This window comes from Hippopotamus amphibius, chromosome 8, assembly GCF_030028045.1.
Source record: "Hippopotamus amphibius kiboko isolate mHipAmp2 chromosome 8, mHipAmp2.hap2, whole genome shotgun sequence".
NCBI lineage: Eukaryota > Metazoa > Chordata > Mammalia > Artiodactyla > Hippopotamidae > Hippopotamus > Hippopotamus amphibius.
The window spans coordinates 108,165,558-108,184,653 of NC_080193.1; the positions used below are offsets into that span (position 1 = coordinate 108,165,558).

Sequence of the window (19,096 nt, forward strand, 5' to 3'; positions counted from 1 at the left end):
ATAATTGATTTTTTTTTTCTATTAAGGGGTTGATGGAAGAAAACAAGGTCCAGATTACTGTTTTAAATCCCAAGTCTGTCACCATGGGTCAGCTGTATGGACAGTTTGATTTAGTGTCCCATGAGTGGTCCGATGGGATCCTCGCGGTCAGTTTTAGAGCATTTGCTGCTTCATCGGTAAGTGCTAACACCTTGGCATGCATGTTTGGAAAGGCTATGAGAGTTCTGATTTTTTCATTTGTTTCAAGTAAACATTTATATTTGTAGCTCAAGGTACTTATTTAAAACACATTACTGAATAGTCTGGCAGTGTTTCTGTGAAGAGCACTGTCAGTGCCTGCAAAGATGCCAGAGACCATAAGGGCAGGCATCTCCTCCTTGGTATGCACAGAAGAGAGGGCAGGAGAGAAGAAGACTGGGGAGAATATTTCTGACCCATTTTTCTAGGCTAAGTGACCCAGGAAGGAGATTATCTGAATAACATGATCCTTTCAATCCTTCAGTAACATTCCTCCTTTGCCCTGCTGCTCGGTTGGCTGTCACTGTCATACCCACTAATTGCTGGACAGACTCCAGTGCTTAGAGAGGAAATTGCAGACCTTTATAAAATGATGTCTTACAAATTCCAACACTTACCCTTTAGTGTTTTAGGAAGAGAATGGGCTGCCTGTGGAAAGCAGAAGAGGTGAGGGATGTGCCGGCTGCTGACTGCTGGGCAGGGGAGCAGGAACTTACCTAATCCTGGCTCACCCTGCTCAGTGGCTGCTGCCCACTCTTACGAAAAAGGGTCCACAGACCAATAATTGTTAACTTGGTTGTCGTATGTTAGCAGGCTCTCCGTGCAGTGTGATCACACGGAGACAGCTTGCTAAGGCTAGTCTTACAGGAAATGGGGCCTAGGCTAGAGACATTTAATTCTTTTGTTAAATCTTTTTAAATAAAAATGTTTCCTTTATTCTGACTACCATGCAACCTAAATTTACCTCTTTACCCACTTGAGGACCAGCCAGTCATGAGTCAGCATAATAATGGAAAAACATCAAATTGCAGCTCTGCTTTTATTGGCTGAAGGACCTTGAGCAATGAATAGCAGAAGGATTGGCTCTCATGGGGCAGAGATCTTTATTCAGTGTCAGACTTTACTGGGTAAAAGTAATCAGGGGGCTTCCTAGGTGGCACAGTGGTTAAGAATCTACCTGCCAATGCAGGGGACACGGGTTTGATCCCTGCTCCAGGAAGATTCCACATGCCGTGGAGCAACTAAGCCCGTGTGCCACAACTATTGAGCCTGCGCTCTAGAGCCCGTGAGTCACAACTACTGAGCCCATGGGCTGCAACTACTGAAGCCCACACGCCTAGAGCCCATGCTCCACAACAAGGGAAGCCACTGCAATGAGGAGCCTGCATATCACAATGAAGAGTAGCCCCCGCTCGCCGCAACTAGAGAAAGCCCGTGTGCAGCAACAAAGACCCAATGCAGCCAATAAATAAATAAATTTATTATTAAAAAAAAGTAATCAGGAGGCACATGTGGGGCAAGCAGAGGTTTGGGACGATTGATGTACCTTCTCAGATCCTTTCTTGTCCTAGCGGATGTACTCTGGCCCAGACTAACCTGTGAAGTTTCCAGATAATGTATGCTACTACATTATTTATAAAGAAATAATCATGAGATATTCCAATTTTATACTTAGCTACATAGTATACATTATATTTCCAGGAAGATCTATCCCATAAATACTGAGTCTCAGGGAGGTTAAGTAGCTGTCCCAAAGTCACAGAGCTGGGAAGTAGTAGAATCAAATTAAAAGTGAGGTCTTCCAGACGGCAAAGCCTAACAACTCACCATCACAGGGCAGTGTTTCTCGGAGTGAAGATTAGCAGCAGGAGGAAAAGTTGATCTGAAATTGATCTCTGAGATAACGGGCTCTTCCTTGCTTCCTGAGCATGGCCAGAGCTAGTTTCTGAGTGTGGGTATGGGTGACTTGAACCCAGACAGGCCCACTGTCGCAGAATTAATGCATTTGGTCACAGGGACTGAGAATGTGCTAAGGTAGAGTCAAATCCTTCACCACATCAACTTAAATTCACAACTGCCAAAGGTGAACCAAGGCATCACCTATGGCCTCAGAAGGGCTGCTTCATAAGGATCTGGAAAAGAGAATCAGTTTTGCCTCCCTCTGGCTAATACCTCACCACTTTTTAATATTTGTTGAACATTTACTATATTCTGGACAATATGTAAATATTTTCATGTTCCTCACTGTGGGACTGTGAAGGTTATGTTGATATTAACGTACCACCATGAGACAGTTTGGCCCAAGAAGGATGTGTGTGTTAATTCATTCAGTGGAGGGAACAAAAAATTTAACTTAACACACAAGAGTAATTAATCTGTGTGAACACTAAATAAACTCTCTATAAAGTCAGACAATCTGAATGAAAATTGTTTTCCCCGGCGATTACATTTTTTTTTGCTTATACTACTTCCTAAAACATGTTATATACAAGTTCAGAAACATTGGAAAAGATGGAATCTTAAGATGTTATATATATTTGTCTCATCCATGGCATATATAGCCTTCTTTAGTGAATATATATATTCACACACATACACACACTTTATTCCAAAGGTGCCTTTACATTTTGATGGTGAAATTAGTTCTAGGAGTTACATTTTAAAGTTGTAAAATAATATTATTGAACTCTTTCCTTGACCATTTTTGCCCTTTATTCACCATATGCATGAACCAGACGCCAGATAGGAAATGGTTAGTTTTTGATGGGCCAGTAGATGCAGTGTGGATTGAGAATATGAACACTGTGCTGGATGACAACAAAAAGCTATGTCTGATGAGTGGGGAGATTATCCAAATGTCACCACAAATGAATCTTATTTTTGAACCAATGGATTTAGAAGTTGCTTCTCCTGCCACTGTAAGTTTTCAATTTTCACATCTGCTTATAAATTTGAAATGTTATAAATACATTTATTGCTTAGTAACTTTGACCCTAGATGAAAAGTATTTATAGAATTCAATTTAATAGCCATCTGTGGTTCTCCAAGAGCTGACGTACCTGTTGACATACCTTGACAAATGTAAGAGTCAGGGATATTTCCCTCTTTGTCTAGGACCATTTGGTAAAGTTGTACACAAAAATGTAGATCAGGAAATTATATAAAAACATGCTTCTTTTTTCCCCAAGAGTTTTCTGAGGTTGTAAGAAATAGATGTACCAGGTCATGTTTCTTTTATGAGCAGGACCTTGGAGGTAAACAATTATTGTTTTTCCAGGTTTCCAGATGTGGGATGATTTACATGGAGCCTCACATGCTGGGCTGGAGGCCGCTGTTGTTGTCCTGGATAAACCTTCTACCTGCTGTGATCAGTATCATTCAGAAGGAATTTATAATAGGCTTATTTGATAGAATGGTTCCTGTTTCTGTTGAATTTATTAGAAAGCATACAAAGGTAAGAGGAATGAATATTTTAAGATTTAAAAAATAAATGGAAAATCCAAATTAGCCATATATATATACACATTTTAATGTCTATTTTTATTGTCAACTACCAGATATTAAAATAATTTCTTAACTAGTTTGACTAAAACCTTTTCTTCTGGCGGAGCTGTGGCAGACGGGAGGGAGTGAGAAACATACGGAGGGTCCGCAGCGCAGCTCAGCGTTCCCGGACCGAGACATCGATCCGCGGCTGAACGGAGGGTCCAGGAGCGGGAGCGTGGGAACCGGAGAGCTGGTTCAGGGGGAGAAACATTGTTGCCGGTAGGGTGACGGACCGAGAGGACAGGAGGGAGGAGGTCCGCGGAGAGGAGTGCCGATCCCTGAGAGCTGCCCGGCCATGATGGCGGCTGGAGGCTGCAGGCTCCCGGGCGGCGGGGAGGAGCCGCGCGCATAGCCTCTCCCTCTCTTTCTGCGCCTCTGCAACAGGCAGCGGAGAGACGCCCTGCGGGGCCACATAAGGCGCTCAGGGATAACAAGCACCCTCAGGCGCTCGGGCGGGGCTAGATTAAAACTCCTTGCAACGCCAGCAGCAGGGAGGCTGCCGAGAGAAAAAAAAAAAAAAAAAAAACCAGCATCAAAAAGAAAAAACCCCGAGAGAGGCCCAACTCTAAGACTTTCTGTGTACGCCTGAGCCACCAGCGCTCTATGCAACAGGCACCTCCAAGCCTGACTGAAGCAACAGTGCGCCACTGCTCACTCCCTCCCAGGAGAAGGAGCCACTATTGCACCCTCTCCCTCCCCACACACCGAGGCTTACAGACGAACAATAAAGGAACCTCTGCTGGTCACAGAATAACGCAAAAAAAAAAAAAAACCCAAGGCAAGGAAAAGGACACTTACAGCTGAGACGCTAAGGAAACAGAAATAGTAGTATCAATACCTATTGAACTGGTCCATTCGGGGATCAGTTCTGGATTTTTTTTTTTTTTTTTGATTTATTAAATACGATCTTAGCCCTAAGGGATCTACAAGTTTTACAACATAATTTTATAAGGATATTTTTCGCTCTTTTTTTTTTTTTTTTTTTTTTTTTTTTTGCCTTTTAAAATACTTCTATATCTAGCTAAGTTTTTGGTAGTACGGACAAAATATCTTTCATACTTTCCTTTCATCCCTTTCTTTTATACACTTCTATTCCTTTCTTTTTCTTTGCATATTTCCAACCACATTACGCTCTTCTGTTCCCCTCTCTTCCAGCCATTTTAAGTGTATTTTATCTTAACATACTTATAAGCAACACTATCGGTCTGCTCAGACTCCTTGCTCTATTCTCCAGATGATGCACTGCCTTGGTATTAATATTAGGCTTTTGTCTTTATCTTAGTTCTTAGTACAGTTGTCTAATTACATTCTGAGAATCTCCATTCTCTCTGGTGGTACTCCAGCTCTTTTCTATATTTGATCCTAGCTTACAAAATCTCCCTGGATTGATGTTTGTATGTGTAGGGTGTTATTTGTTGTTTGTTTGCTTTTGCTTTTGTCTCTGATTCGTTCTGTTTCAGTTGTCAATTTCTGCTGGGTTTCTCTCTGAATATCTGATAGCACACTGGGGTTCTGTCAGGTCTTTCTAGAGCCTTATGTCCTAACGGATTCAATAATTGTGTGTCTTATACATGTATGTGTTTCCTAGACTGAATATTCGTCTAATCCAATACTTGGACATTAGTCTGAGGCTTGGACAGTCTTCTATAAACACCTCTATCACCAGGACAAGCAACCCCAAAAGCTTGGACAACCATGAGGAAACAAAGAAACACCATGCAGGCAAAGGAGCAGGAAAAAAACCCACAAGACCAAATAAATGAGGAGGAAATAGGAAAAATGCCTGAAAAAGAATTTAGAGTAATGATAGTAAAAATGATACAAAATCTCGATAACAAATTAGAGAAAGTACAAGAAACAGTTCATAAGAACTCAGAAAAACAAACAGCAATGGATAACAAAATAACTGAAATTAAAAATACTCTAGATGCTCTAACCAGCAGAATGACTGAGGCAGAAGAACGAATAAGTGAGTTGGAAGATAGAATGGAAGAAATAAACGCCACAGAGCAGGAAAAAGATAAAAAAATAAAAAGACTAGAAGACAGCCTCAGAGACCTCAGTGATAACCTTAAACGTACCAACATTCGAATTATAGGCATCCCAGAAGAAGAAGAAAACAAGAAAGGGTCTGTGAAAATATTTGAAGAGGTTCTAGTGGAAAACTTCCCCAACATGGGAAAGGAAATAATGAACCAAGTCCAAGAAGCACAGAGAGTCCCATACAGAATAAACCCAAGGAGAAATACACCAAGACACATATTAATCAAACTAACGACAATTCAACACAAAGAAAAAATATTAAAAGCAGCAAGAGAAAAGCAACAAACAACATATAAGGGAAAACCCATCAGGATAACAGCTGACCTTTCTACAGAAACTCTGCAGGCCAGAAGGGAATGGCAGGATATACTGAAAGTCCTGAAAGAGAGAAACCTACAGCCAAGAATACTTTACCCAGCAAGAATCTCATTCAGATTTGAGGGAGAAATCAAAAGCTTTCCAGACAAGCAAAAGTTAAGAGAATTCAGCACCACCAAACCAGCCTTACAACAAGTGCTAAAGGAACTTCTCTAAGTAGGAAACACAAGAAAAGGAAAACACCTACAAATACAAACCCAAAACAATTAAGAAAATGGTAATTGGAACACACATGTCAATAATCACTTTAAATGTAAATGGATTAAATGCTCCAACCAAAAGACACAGACTGGCTGAATGGATACAAAAACAAGACCCTTCTATATGCTGCCTACAAGAAACCCACTTCAGACCAAGGGATACATATAGACTGAAAGTGAAGGGATGGAAAAAGATATTCCATGCAAATGGAAGTCAAAAGAAAGCTGGAGTAGCAATACTCATATCAGACAAATTAGACTTGAAAGTAAAGACTATTAAAAGAGACAAGGAAGGGCACTACATAATGATCAAGGGATCCATCCAAGAAGAACATATCACAATGGTAAATATCTATGCCCCCAATATAGGAGCACCTCAATACATAAGGCAAATGCTAACAGCTATAAAAGGGGACATCGACAGTAACACAATTATAGTGGGAGACTTGAACACCCCACTTACATCAATGGACAGATCATCCAAACAGAAAATAAATAAAGACACACAAGCTTTAAATGACACATTAGACCATCTCGACTTAATTGATATTTATAGGACATTCCATCCAAAAACGACAGACTACACTTTCTTCTCAAGTGCACACGGAACATTTTCCAGGATAGATCACATCTTGGGTCACAAATCAAACCTCAGCAAATTCAAGAAAATTCAAATCATATCAAGCATCTTCTCAGACCACAATGCCATGAGACTAGATATCAATTACAGGAAAAAAACTGCAAAAAATACAAACACATGGAGGCTAAACAATTCACTATTAAACAACCAAGGAATCACTACAGAAATCAAAGAGGAAATCAAAAAGTATCTAGAAACAAATGACAACGAAAACACAACAACCCAAAACCTATGGGACGCAGCAAAAGCAGTTCTAAGAGGGAAGTTTATAGCAATACAGTCCTACCTTAAGAAACAAGAAAATGATCGAATAAACAACCTAACCTTACACCTCAAACAACTAGAGAAAGAAGAACAAAGAAACCCCAAAGTGAGCAGAAGGAAAGAAATCATAAAGATCAGAGCAGAAATAAATGAAAAAGAAAGGAAAGAAACCATAAGAAAAATCAATAAAACTAAAAGCTGGTTCTTTGAGAAGATTAACAAAATTGATAAACCATTAGCCAGACTCATCAAGAAAAAAAGGGAGAAGATGCAAATCAACAGAATTAGAAATGAAAAAGGAGAAGTCACAACGGACACCTCAGAAATACAAAACATCATGAGAGACTACTACAAGCAACTATATGCCAATCAATTGGATAACCTGGAAGAAATGGATACATTCTTAGAAAAATACAATCTTCCAAGACTGAACCAGGAAGAAATAGAAACCATGAACAGACCAATCACAAGTACAGAAATTGAGGCAGTGATTAAAAATCTCCCAACACACAAAAGCCCAGGACCAGATGGATTCACAGGCGAATTCTATCAAACATTTCGAGAAGAGTTAACACCTATCCTTCTCAAACTCTTCCAAAATATTGCAGAAGGCGGAGCACTCCCAAACTCATTCTATGAGGCTACCATCACCCTGATACCAAAACCAGGCAAAGAAGTCACAAAAAAAGAAAACTACAGACCAATATCACTGATGAATATAGATGCAAAAATCCTCAACAAAATACTAGCTAACAGACTGCAACAGCACATTAAAAAAATCATACACCACGATCAAGTGGGGTTTATCCCTGGGATGCAAGGATTCTTCAATATACGCAAATCAATCAACGTGATACATCATATCAACAAATTGAAGGATAAAAACCATATGATCATTTCAATAGATGCAGAAAAAGCTTTTGACAAAGTTCAACATCCATTTATGATAAAAGCTCTCCAGAAAATGGGCATAGAAGGAAATTACCTCAACATCATAAAAGCCATATATGACAAACCAAAAGCCAACATTGTTCTCAATGGAGAAAAACTGGAAGAATTCCCTCTAAGAACAGGAACAAGACAAGGGTGTCCACTCTCACCACTGTTATTCAACATAGTTTTGGAAGTGTTAGCCACAGCAATCAGAGAAGAAAAAGAAATTAAAGGAATCCAAATTGGAAAAGAAGAAGTAAAATTATCACTCTTTGCAGATGACATGATACTATATATAGAAAACCCTAAAGACTCTACCAGAAAACTGCTAGCACTCATTGATGAGTTTAGTAAAGTAGCAGGATACAAAATTAATGCACAGAAATCTCTTGCATTCCTATACACGAACAACGGAAGAGCAGAAAGAGAAATTAAGGAAACTCTCCCATTCACCATTGCAACCAAAAGAATCAAATACCTAGGAATAAACCTGCCTAAGGAGGCAAAAGATCTGTATGCAGAAAACTTTAAGACATTGATGAAAGAAATCAAAGATGACATAAACAGATGGAGGGATATACCATGTTCCTGGATTGGAAGAATCAACATCGTGAAAATGACTGTACTACCCAAAGCAATTTACAGATTTAATGCAATCCCGATCAGATTACCAATGGCATTTTTCACAGAACTAGAGCAAGAAATCTTACGATTTGTATGGAAACGCAAAAGACACCGAATAGCCAAAGCAATCTTGAGAAGGAAAAATGGAGTTGGTGGAATCAGGCTTCCTGACTTCAAACTATACTACAAGGCCATAGTGATCAAGACAGTATGGTACTGGCACAAAAATAGAAAGGAAGATCAATGGAACAGAATAGAGAACTCAGAAGTAAGCCCAAACACATATGGGCACCTTATCTTTGACAAAGGAGGCACGAGTATACAATGGAAAAAAGACAGCCTCTTCAATAAGTGGTGCTGGGAAAATTGGACAGCAACATGTAAAAGAATGAAATTAGAACACTTCCTAACACCATACACAAAAATAAACTCCAAATGGATTAAAGACCTACATGTAAGGCCAGACACTATGAAACTCCTAGAGGAAAACATAGGCAGAACACTCTTTGACATACATCAAAGCAACATCCTTTTTGACCCACCTCCTAGAATCATGGAAATAAAATCAAGAATAAACGAATGGGACCTCATGAAACTTAAAAGCTTTTGCACAGCAAAAGAAACCATAAACAAGACTAAAAGGCAACCCTCAGAATGGGAAAAAATAATTGCCTATGAAACAACGGACAAAGGATTAACCTCCAAAATATACAAGCAGCTCATGCAGCTTCATACCAAAAAAGCAAATAACCCAATCCACAAATGGGCAGAAGACCTAAATAGACATTTCTCCAAAGAAGACATACAGATGGCCAACAAACACATGAAAAGATGCTCAACATCACTCATCATCAGAGAAATGCAAGTCAAAGCCACAATGAGGTATCACCTCACACCAATCAGAATGGCCATCATCACAAAGTCTGGAAACAACAAATGTTGGAGAGGGTGTGGAGAAAAGGGAACTCTCCTGCACTGTTGGTGGGACTGTAAGTTGGTACAGCCACTATGGAAAACAATTTGGAGGTTCCTTAAAAAACTACAAATAGAACTACCATATGATCCAGTCATCCCACTCCTGGGCATATACCCAAAGAAAACCATAATCCCAAAAGAAACTTGTACCATAATGTTTATTGCAGCACTCTTTACAATAGCCAGGACATGGAAGCAACCTAAATGCCCATCAACAAATGAATGGATACAGAAGATGTGGCATATATATACAATGGAATATTACTCAGCTATAAAAAGGGATGAGATGGAGCTATATGTAATGAGGTGGATAGAACTACAATCTGTCATACAGAGTGAAGTAAGTCAGAAAGAGAAAGACAAATATTGTATGCTAACTCACATATACGGAATATAAAAATGGTACTGATGAACTCAGTGACAAGAACAGGGAAGCAGATACAGAGAATGGACTGGAGAACTCGAGGTATGGGAGGGGGCGGGGGGTGAAGGGGAAACTGAGAAGAAGCGGGAGAGTAGTACAGACATATATATACTACCACCTGTAAAATAGTCAGTGGGAAGTTGTTGTATAACAAAGGGAGTCCAACTCGAGGATGGAAGATGCCTTAGAGGACTGGGGCAGGGAGGGTGGGGGGGAATCGAGGGGGGGGCGTCAAGGAAGGGAGGGAATATGGGGATATGTGTAAAAAAAACAATTGATTGAACCTGGTGTACCCCCCAAAAAAATAAAATAAAATAATAAAAAAAAAAAAAAAAAAAAAAAAAAAAAAAAAAAAACCTTTTCTTCTTAAAGTTTAAAAATTTTAATTAATATAATTCTCCAAAAAATATTTTAAATGAAGCATCTTATGGTTTGGGAAAATGTATGGATGCTAATCTTTTCTTTCTTAAAAAAACAGAAACAAACTCAAAGTCCCACCTAATCACATCTGGGTGAAAATATTCTAAAAGTGTATCTTTCATTTCTGATGGACTATTGTTTTTAAAAGTAGTTTCCATTTAAATTTTTTTCTTTATTTTCCAAAGTTTTTAGAATAAATATATATTTTATAATTAGAAAAAGGACAATTTTAAAAAGTAATCTCGTTTATGACTTCCAAAGAACTGGATAGTGGATCATATGGGGAAACGCATATCACTTTTTAGACATACTAAATGAGGAATCCACTGTATTTAGCATGAGTGCATCTAACTGTTTAGGGATTACTATGGATAGCTAATAAAACTGGGATTTGGAAAGGGAAGCCAGTCCCTGGTAGAAGAATTGAAAGAGATCCTAAAGTAAACAAATCCATTTTTCTTTCTTTCATTACACCCTTGGGGGTGAGATAGAGGGAAAGATAGAAGGGAAAGAAGTGACAGCGTGAATTTCCGGAAGCATGGATGTCTCCTGCCGCCGAAAATTGATGGAATTCCAACAAGGCTCTTAAACACCCTCCAGCTGGGAACTGTAGGGAAAGATGCTTAATTTAGGCTTTGGGAGATGTGGACCAAAGGTCTTATAGGATGGCTTTCCTCTGGATCAAATATAAGGAGACAGGGCTGGGATTTTTCCTGCTGTTGGAAATATAATAGAAAAGCTTGAGGCAGGAGTTTGGCTCAGTGCTCAGATCTGGAAAGTGGAATTTAAAACCATGGTAATAAAGGCAAATCCAGAGGAAAAAAGAGCAAAGGCTGGAATCCTGGATATACCAGCAATTTAGAGAGAGGGAAGGGGGAGAGGGTTTTAAGTAGCCAGTAGTCAGTATTATCAGAAACTACTGAGAAGTCAGGTCAAGGCAGGAAAGGTTTGGTGCAGGTCCCTTGGATCTGGCAATAGAGATCCTGGGGGAGCCTTGGCCCCAGTACTTTGAGGGCAGTGGCGAGTGTACTTCAGGGCAGACCGTTAGGAATGTAATACTGACTTGATGGTGAGTGTAGGCTGCTCTTTCAGGAAACGTGACTGTAATGGAATATATTGTAGATGTGAAGTAATCATGTTTAAAAATCAATTAAATGTGTATCAATTGTGGGTCATGATAAAATAAGCTATAGGGTTTTTGTTGTTGTTTTTCCCTCCTGGCATTGTCAGAGAATGTAAGTATTAAAAAAATTGGATTTTCCATGTAACTGGAACTGATGTTTTCAAGAGCAAACAGGAAAAAAAAAATTTTTTTAATTGAGGTATAATTGACATACAGTATATTCGTTTCAGGTGTACAGCATAATGATTTGTATATTTTGTGAAATGATCACCACAGTAAGTCTAGTTAACATCTGTCATACATAGAATTTTTTTCTTGTAATGAGAAGTAAAAAAAAAAATACTGTTAATGTAAACTTTCTGAAATATACTTATGAACTTTTGTTCTCTCTTGAAGAAATTATGAATGCCTGTAGAGAACAGATTTTTGTATGCTGAGGGGGGTGGGGGAGGGATGGATTGGGAATTTGGGATTAGCAGAAGCAAACTATTACTTATAACTGAATCACTTTGCTGTACACCAGAAACTAACACAACATTATAAATCAATTATACTTCAAAATAAATTTTTAAAAAAATTATGCATGCTTGTTATTTAGTAAGTAGTAATACGTATCTGTCTTATTTGTAGTAGTAACTGTTTGCATTTTAGGGTTGCAGCAGTAACACTTAGTCCCTGCCCTTAGATGCTCAGTTGTCACTTCTGCTTGCTTCTACTGGGACAGTAGCCAAATATGAAGTCAACTGCTTCTAATCCTCAGAGAGTCCATTTCCGAGTTAATTCTTCCATGTTAATTCTTACATAAGCAATACAACTCTAAAGGCTGGAAGAGAGCTTGGAGGGAAGAAGACAAATGTTTGCTGAGAACTTGCTGTTTGCTGAGAACTTGCTGTTTGCTGCATGGTTATAGGAACTGTAATGTTATTTCATTTGTTTTATAAATTCTCATGGTGAGACCCAGAGAAATAAAGTGCACAGCATTTACAGCACTCCAGAAACATTTTATGTTCTTCAAGACTTAAAAATATATTTCGTAGGAATGAGTTTACTCTGAGTGTTGTTGTAGCCTACAAAGATGTTCTAAAATGGGTTTTATTTACTGAGCATGTTAAATAAGCAAATTAATTGCCTGCTCTGAAAGATTTTTTTCTTAGCGTGTTGGTTTATGAAATTGGTGTAACAGAGAATCTTTGTTTGTGATTAAATTCACTGAACACGTAACTGAGTTTTTTAAATTTGGGAATCAGTATAAGAGTGATTAAAGAGCACACCCTACCTGATGGGCCATCCACTGCTGCCTCACTCTTGGGAAGTAAGGTGTACCTCAGTTTTCCCTCCTAGAAAGCTAGAGTTATAATAATGATACCTTTTCACAGATACAATGGCTGTTAGAACTAAATGAGTTCAATAAAAATTAGTTGATGCTATTTCAGCTAGTGCCTCATTTAAAGTGTTTCATAGACATTTTTTCTCTGATTTTTCAGGAATTATCTCCTACTTCAGATACAAACTTAGTCCGATCCCTAATGAATATGATAGACTGTTTTATGAATGACTTTGCTGATGAAGTCAAAGTAAGAGAGAGAAATGATCGAGAAACTTACTCTTTACTTGAGGTAGGTCCGTTTCTCTTTGAGTCTTGCAATAGAAGGACACCCACTGCTTTCCCCAATGCTTCCTAATTAATTAACCTCATTTTTCCCGGAACTGGAGTCTGGACAATGGGTGGTAGCTGAACAGCGAGGAAAAAAATCAGGTCCCAAATACCTGGTGCTGGTAAGGAAAGCTCCTTGACTGGCAGTTCTGATGGATCATAAAGTTTGGGTGCAGCCCCATGATCCCCACAGATCTGCTACTGATACCTTGGGTCATTTGACCAGTCTCAAAGATGATCAGTCCTCAAAATGTCAGTGACCTTTTGACAACAAGATTCACCTCCCTTCCACCTCCAAATTATTGGGCTGGCCATAAAGTTTGTTTGAGTTTTTCCATAAGATGTTAGAAAAACCCGAATGAACTTTTTGGCCAACCCAATATTCATTGTTTTTTTTCTCCTTAATTTTTCCCTTTTTCCATGAGATATAAATATTTAAAATATATGCGTGTGTGTGAGGGAGTATAAATACACATTTGGAATGAGGAAGGCAAAATATATAATCTATAAATGTTCTAAATATGGGAATAAAATGATCAACAGACCTTGAATCTTCTTTAAAAAAAATACGTATTCTAATGGTAGCACTTCTAATATAGTCAGTGTACTCTTTTGCATGTATTTTATGAAATAAATTTTTAATTTCATTTAAAATAGTTTCCAGAGAACAGTAGTCTGTGAGTAAACTAGGAGTAGGTGAATAGTGTGAAGCTGGAGTTCACAACTTTTATGAGCATAGTCAAGACTGTTTTAGTTTTGACATTAAAAAGGGGGTGTGATTTTAAAACAAGCAAACAGGCTTTCTCATTTCAGTGGTGTGTCTTGTTGTCCCCCCATTCCCTCTGCCTGAGTCTGGTAAGAAAGCTTGCAGGATAGCACTTCTAATTATACAAGCAATGCTCAGGTAATTGTTACAACAGGTAAATAAAAGTAGATGAATTTGTTCTACTTTTTAAAAACACTGTATCAGAATTTAAATTTAATAAACATATATTGTGGGTTGATTATTAAAATATGCTTTTATACTTTAATAAAACGTTATCTCAGTGTTCTTTTTAATATCAAAATCCAGCCATTTGCTTGAATTATCACCTGATTTACCAGACTAATCATTCTGTTTTACCATGCCTAGAATTTATACTTTGTATTGTATTATCTTCTCTGATAGTAAGATTTTATAAAGACATGTAATTTGTTAGGCAAAAACTGATTATTACAAAATCCCCAGATAACCTGCTATCATATATCAGTTTATTTATTTCCTTCCAAAGATATTAATCTGGCTGATCTGATTTAAGCTTCAAGCATAGATTAAAGTTATTCTTTAATGCTTCTATGTTCTCATCTCTCCACTTCAGGGCATTTTTCTGTTTTCATTGATCTGGTCCATCGGTGCTTCTTGTAAAGATGATGATCGATTGAAATTTAATAAGATTCTTCGAGAACTAATGGAAGGCCCGATTTCAGACATAACTCGAAATAGGTTTAAGTTACTGAGTGGTACTGAACAAACATCTTCAAAAACACTAACTGTTCCCTTTCCTGAAAAAGGGACAATTTATGATTATCAGTTTGTCACTGAGGTAAGAGTTCTGAACCTGCCAACCAGGCAGAGTCTCCTTGGAGACAGCACTTAGTGGCTCTGTGTCCACCTGGTCATCACTATTACCTTAAGAGACAGCATGGAGTAGAGGAAGGTGCTCTGGTTGTGAAGTCAGGCATGGCTGGGTCTGGGTTTCTTTCTGTAGAGCCTTGAACTAGTTCTTTAATCTCCCTGAACCTTGTTTTTCTCATTGATAAAATGAGATAAATAGTAATACTTGTTGGGCCAGTTGTACTCATTACATAAAATCACACACTAGGACATCCAGTCCAGCACCAGGCAAGCTCTGCTCAAGGACACAACTCTGGGAGGTCCATGATGCATGTTAGCACATCACAGGCTAAGAGGTCCTGCAGGACCACAGCTGGACTGTTAGGAATTCAGCACTTTCCAAGCAGACTGAACGACATGACCTGGGTGGTGTTTGTTCACTTGTTTTTGTGTAACAGCTCCCATAAGTACTATAGTTAAGGACAAAGTTTAGGAATACATATCACTTAAGTATACGCAGATTTAAGTGAAATAGGGGTCACACCGTTTCCCCACTGAGTAGTTTTATATCTTCCTTCTTCCCTTAATAAAGAAAACCACTCTGTCTCACTGATGTTTCTTTAATAAACTTATTTTTCTAAAACCTCCCTATATTCGATTCACTTTCCTAGTCTTAGACATTGAAGTGTTTTTGTTGTTTTAGTTTTAGTGCTTTGGTGAATATTCTTGTACACAAGTCACTGTGTGCATATCTGATTATTTAAGATAGGCTCCTAGAAAAGGAATTACTGAATGATTTTTAAAAATTTTATGGCTCTTGTAAATGTATTACCAACCTCACCTCAGAAGAGACTCTTCAACCTGCAAACTGTAAGATAACTTTTTATCTCTGCTAATTTTACTTCAGATTACTAGCAATACCCCATATTTTCAGAGCACTTTGCAGTTTATTAAGCTTTTCCACAATCACTTCTATTTAGTTTCCCAGCATTGGCTGTGTTGGGTCTTTGTTGCTACACATGGGCTTTCTCTAGTTATGGCGAGCGGGGGCTACTCTTCATTGCAGTGCGTGGGTTCCTCATTGCAGTGGCTTCTCTTGTTGCAGAGCATGGGCTCTAGGTGTGTGGGCTTCAGTAGTTGTGGCATGTGGGCTCCATAGTTGTGGCTCACGGCTGTAGAGCGCCAGCTCAATAGTTGTGGCACACGGGCTTAGTGACTCTGCAGCATGTGGGACCTTCCTGGAGCAGGGATCAAACCCTTGTTCCCTGCATTGGCAGGTGGATTCTTAACCACTGCACCACCTAGGAAGTCCAGTAGGATTATTTTTCAAATATTACCATTGAGGGAACTGAGGCTCAGAGAGATTTTGTGATTTTCCCAGGATCACACAATCTCTAAATGACTATCCGTTCCATGTTTTCTGAATATTAATTTTTCCTTCCCCACAGAGTGGCAAAAGATCCATGTTAGAAAGAATAATCAAAAGTATCAAAAGAGCATTATTTCTTCATCAGTTTTAGAAAGTTCTAGAAATTTCTTTGCAGTACTATTTTTAGGCTTATGTAAAGTCAGTCTCCTCAAATTCTCTACTACGTGCACAGCACTGCCAGATGATACAAAAATGAGTAAAGCACAGTGCTGCCCTCTGTGAGTTCCTGACCTCTTCAGAAGAGTGTCATGTATACTGCAGGACAACAGAATCCTGTATGTCAAGGTCCAGGGACCCAGGGCATTTTTGGAACCAGTAGACCCATCAGTGAGGCTGGGTTGTAGGAAACATGAAGATGTGAAGGAAGAATGGGTCTGAATTCTAATATGCTTCAAATGGCCAGGAGCTTAAATTGGATTTTGTAAGAATGGAGAAGGCAGTGGTGTTTTTCTAAGGAGAGAGAGTTGATGTAATATTTTTGAATTTTTTTGTTATAGACACTGCCTTAGCAAATTAAAATTTTAGTTCACAAGCTAATTAGATGCAAAGATACAGTGTAATGTTAATTCATAATAATAATCTCATGTTAAGAAATCTTGTCTGTTCTGGATATCTCTTGCACACCAACATGAATACAGTTAACACTACTGAGCTGTACACTTAAAAATGGTTGAAGATAAATTTTGGTGTTTTTTTACTACAATCTAAAAAAGAGACACACTACTATAAATAAAATAGATACCTAATAAGGACACACTGTATAACATAGGAAACTCTACTCAATACTCTGTAATGGTCTGTATGGGAAAAGGATCTAAAAAGAGTAGATATACATATATGTTTAACTGATTCACTTTGCTGTACAGCAGAAACTAACAACAGTGTAAATCAGCTATACTCCAATAAAAAATCTAAAAAAAGAGAAATCTTGCTTGAAATAATAAGCTGATGTTATAAGTACCATTATAAAAGTCAAACAGTATGCAGCTGATGTTCTATGTAGAAAAATTTTCTATATTGGTTAACATTTACTGAATAAAATTCTTTACTCTTTAACATATTGATTAGACCAGTTTTCTCAGTGCCATTAAAGAATCTAACATTTGGCCAAAGTGGTTCCAGGACATCAAAAGTATCACAGCATTGCCATTTCATTTTTATTCATATAAAAGCTCAATTTCTACTTCATTAAACACAAAATTTAACTTTAAAAAATTAGGGTGAAGAGTTTTAAAAGATAAAAACAAATATATAAATATCAAGGATTATTGGTCTTGTTGTTTCATCTTTTCTGCAATGGCACAGGAGTACAGAGCTTCTAAAAGTATTTTATAACATAACATTCACTATTTGGTTATTTATTGTAAACAGGGAATAGGAAAATGGGAACCATGGATAAAGAAGTTGGCAGAAGCTCCTCCAATTCCTAAGGATGTGATGTTTAATGAAATCATTGTACCAACTCTGGACACAGTTCGATACTCTGCACTAATGGAATTGTTGACCACCCATCAAAAACCTTCAATATTTGTAGGACCAACAGGAACTGGAAAGAGCGTTTACATTATCGTAAGTATTAATACTATTTTTTAAACTACCTGAACTGACAGGCAATATGTATTAAATACTTACGTATTTTAATGTTAGAGCCACAGGGAATTTTTGAGTCATTGCCTATTTATCTTTGAGAATTGATTAAAGATATGATTTTACTTTATATCACTAAATTATTGTCCATTTTTAAAGGTATTTTAATAAAAATAGCTTATACAGGATGAAGAATTTTATCTCCCTTAAAATGGGTGTTTTGGCTGATATTTAATTTTCTAAATTATTGAATATGTGAACAGTTATGATGTGGTAATAAGACTGATTTTCTTTAATGATTTCTGGAATCATACCCATGGTGTGTGAGTTAAGAAAATGCTAGCTGCTGTAATAGCTATGCCCCAAATCTCATTAGCTTTATAAATCCTGTGTTCCTTTGTGTTTAGGGAGTCATACTGATCAAAGACCAGTTCTTGTCTAGTTTCAGATTTCTGAAAGCAGAAAGCTGGCTAGAACTAATAGTGAGTAGCACCTCCAGCCTTTGGTATGGCATGTGAGTGAAAGTTTCCCCCAGGTCAGTTGGACAATGTGGAAGATAAATGGACTTGAGACTTCCTGGGACTCTGTTCCATATGACTGCCCATGCAGGGAGGGAACTCCATTAGTACCCCTCGGTCAGGGAATTGTGCAATGTGAATGTCCTCTTTGGAGTACCTAAGTAACCTGTACCTCCGTTCTTCTCAGAGAATAAGCATTTGGAAGCTTGCCATGGCAGCAGGCAAGATAGCATTGGCCAAGAGAGAAATACAGTGATGCCAGTGAAGTAGGACTTTTGCCCTCTTCCTCCAGCTCTGCCTGCTGCCCAACAGTGGGACAGGAAGAAGATAGGGAAGGCAGGTGGAGAAGAGGGGAGGAGCTGTCAGCAGCCCCTCCCCCACTGCAGGTTCCAGTCAATCCACATGCCCCTAATTGTGACAGTACCTGTTTCTAGTTCTTTAATGATTTTACATTTTAATCCAATTTTTAATCCTTTGGAATATATTTGGTTATATAGTCAAATAATTGTCCTGGTATTATTTATTGAATAATCTCTTTCCCAACAGATTAAATGTCACCTTTATCATACTAAATGCTGTATGTATCAAGGAATACCCAAGAGTGGGGAGGGAAGACATTAGGACTAAGATTTTAAATCAAGGTATTGATTTAGACTGGATTTAAAAAAAAAAATAACAAAGTGTACAGAAAGCTAAAGGATTTATCTGAAATATTATCAAGAGTTA

The 19,096-nt window shown here is 38.1% G+C and overlaps 1 protein-coding gene across 1 annotated transcript in view; it reads left to right on the forward strand.

Moving 5' to 3' along the window:
* The window catches only part of DNAH7 (dynein axonemal heavy chain 7), a 244,682-nt gene that overhangs the window by 114,937 nt on the left and 110,649 nt on the right, over positions 1 to 19,096 (forward strand). The window contains exons 31-36 of the mRNA XM_057746773.1: positions 27 to 176; positions 2,754 to 2,936; positions 3,296 to 3,472; positions 13,073 to 13,204; positions 14,601 to 14,825; positions 17,637 to 17,834. Coding sequence (XP_057602756.1) covers positions 27 to 176; positions 2,754 to 2,936; positions 3,296 to 3,472; positions 13,073 to 13,204; positions 14,601 to 14,825; positions 17,637 to 17,834 — 1,065 coding nt within the window. The remainder of the gene's footprint in view (positions 1 to 26; positions 177 to 2,753; positions 2,937 to 3,295; positions 3,473 to 13,072; positions 13,205 to 14,600; positions 14,826 to 17,636; positions 17,835 to 19,096) is intronic.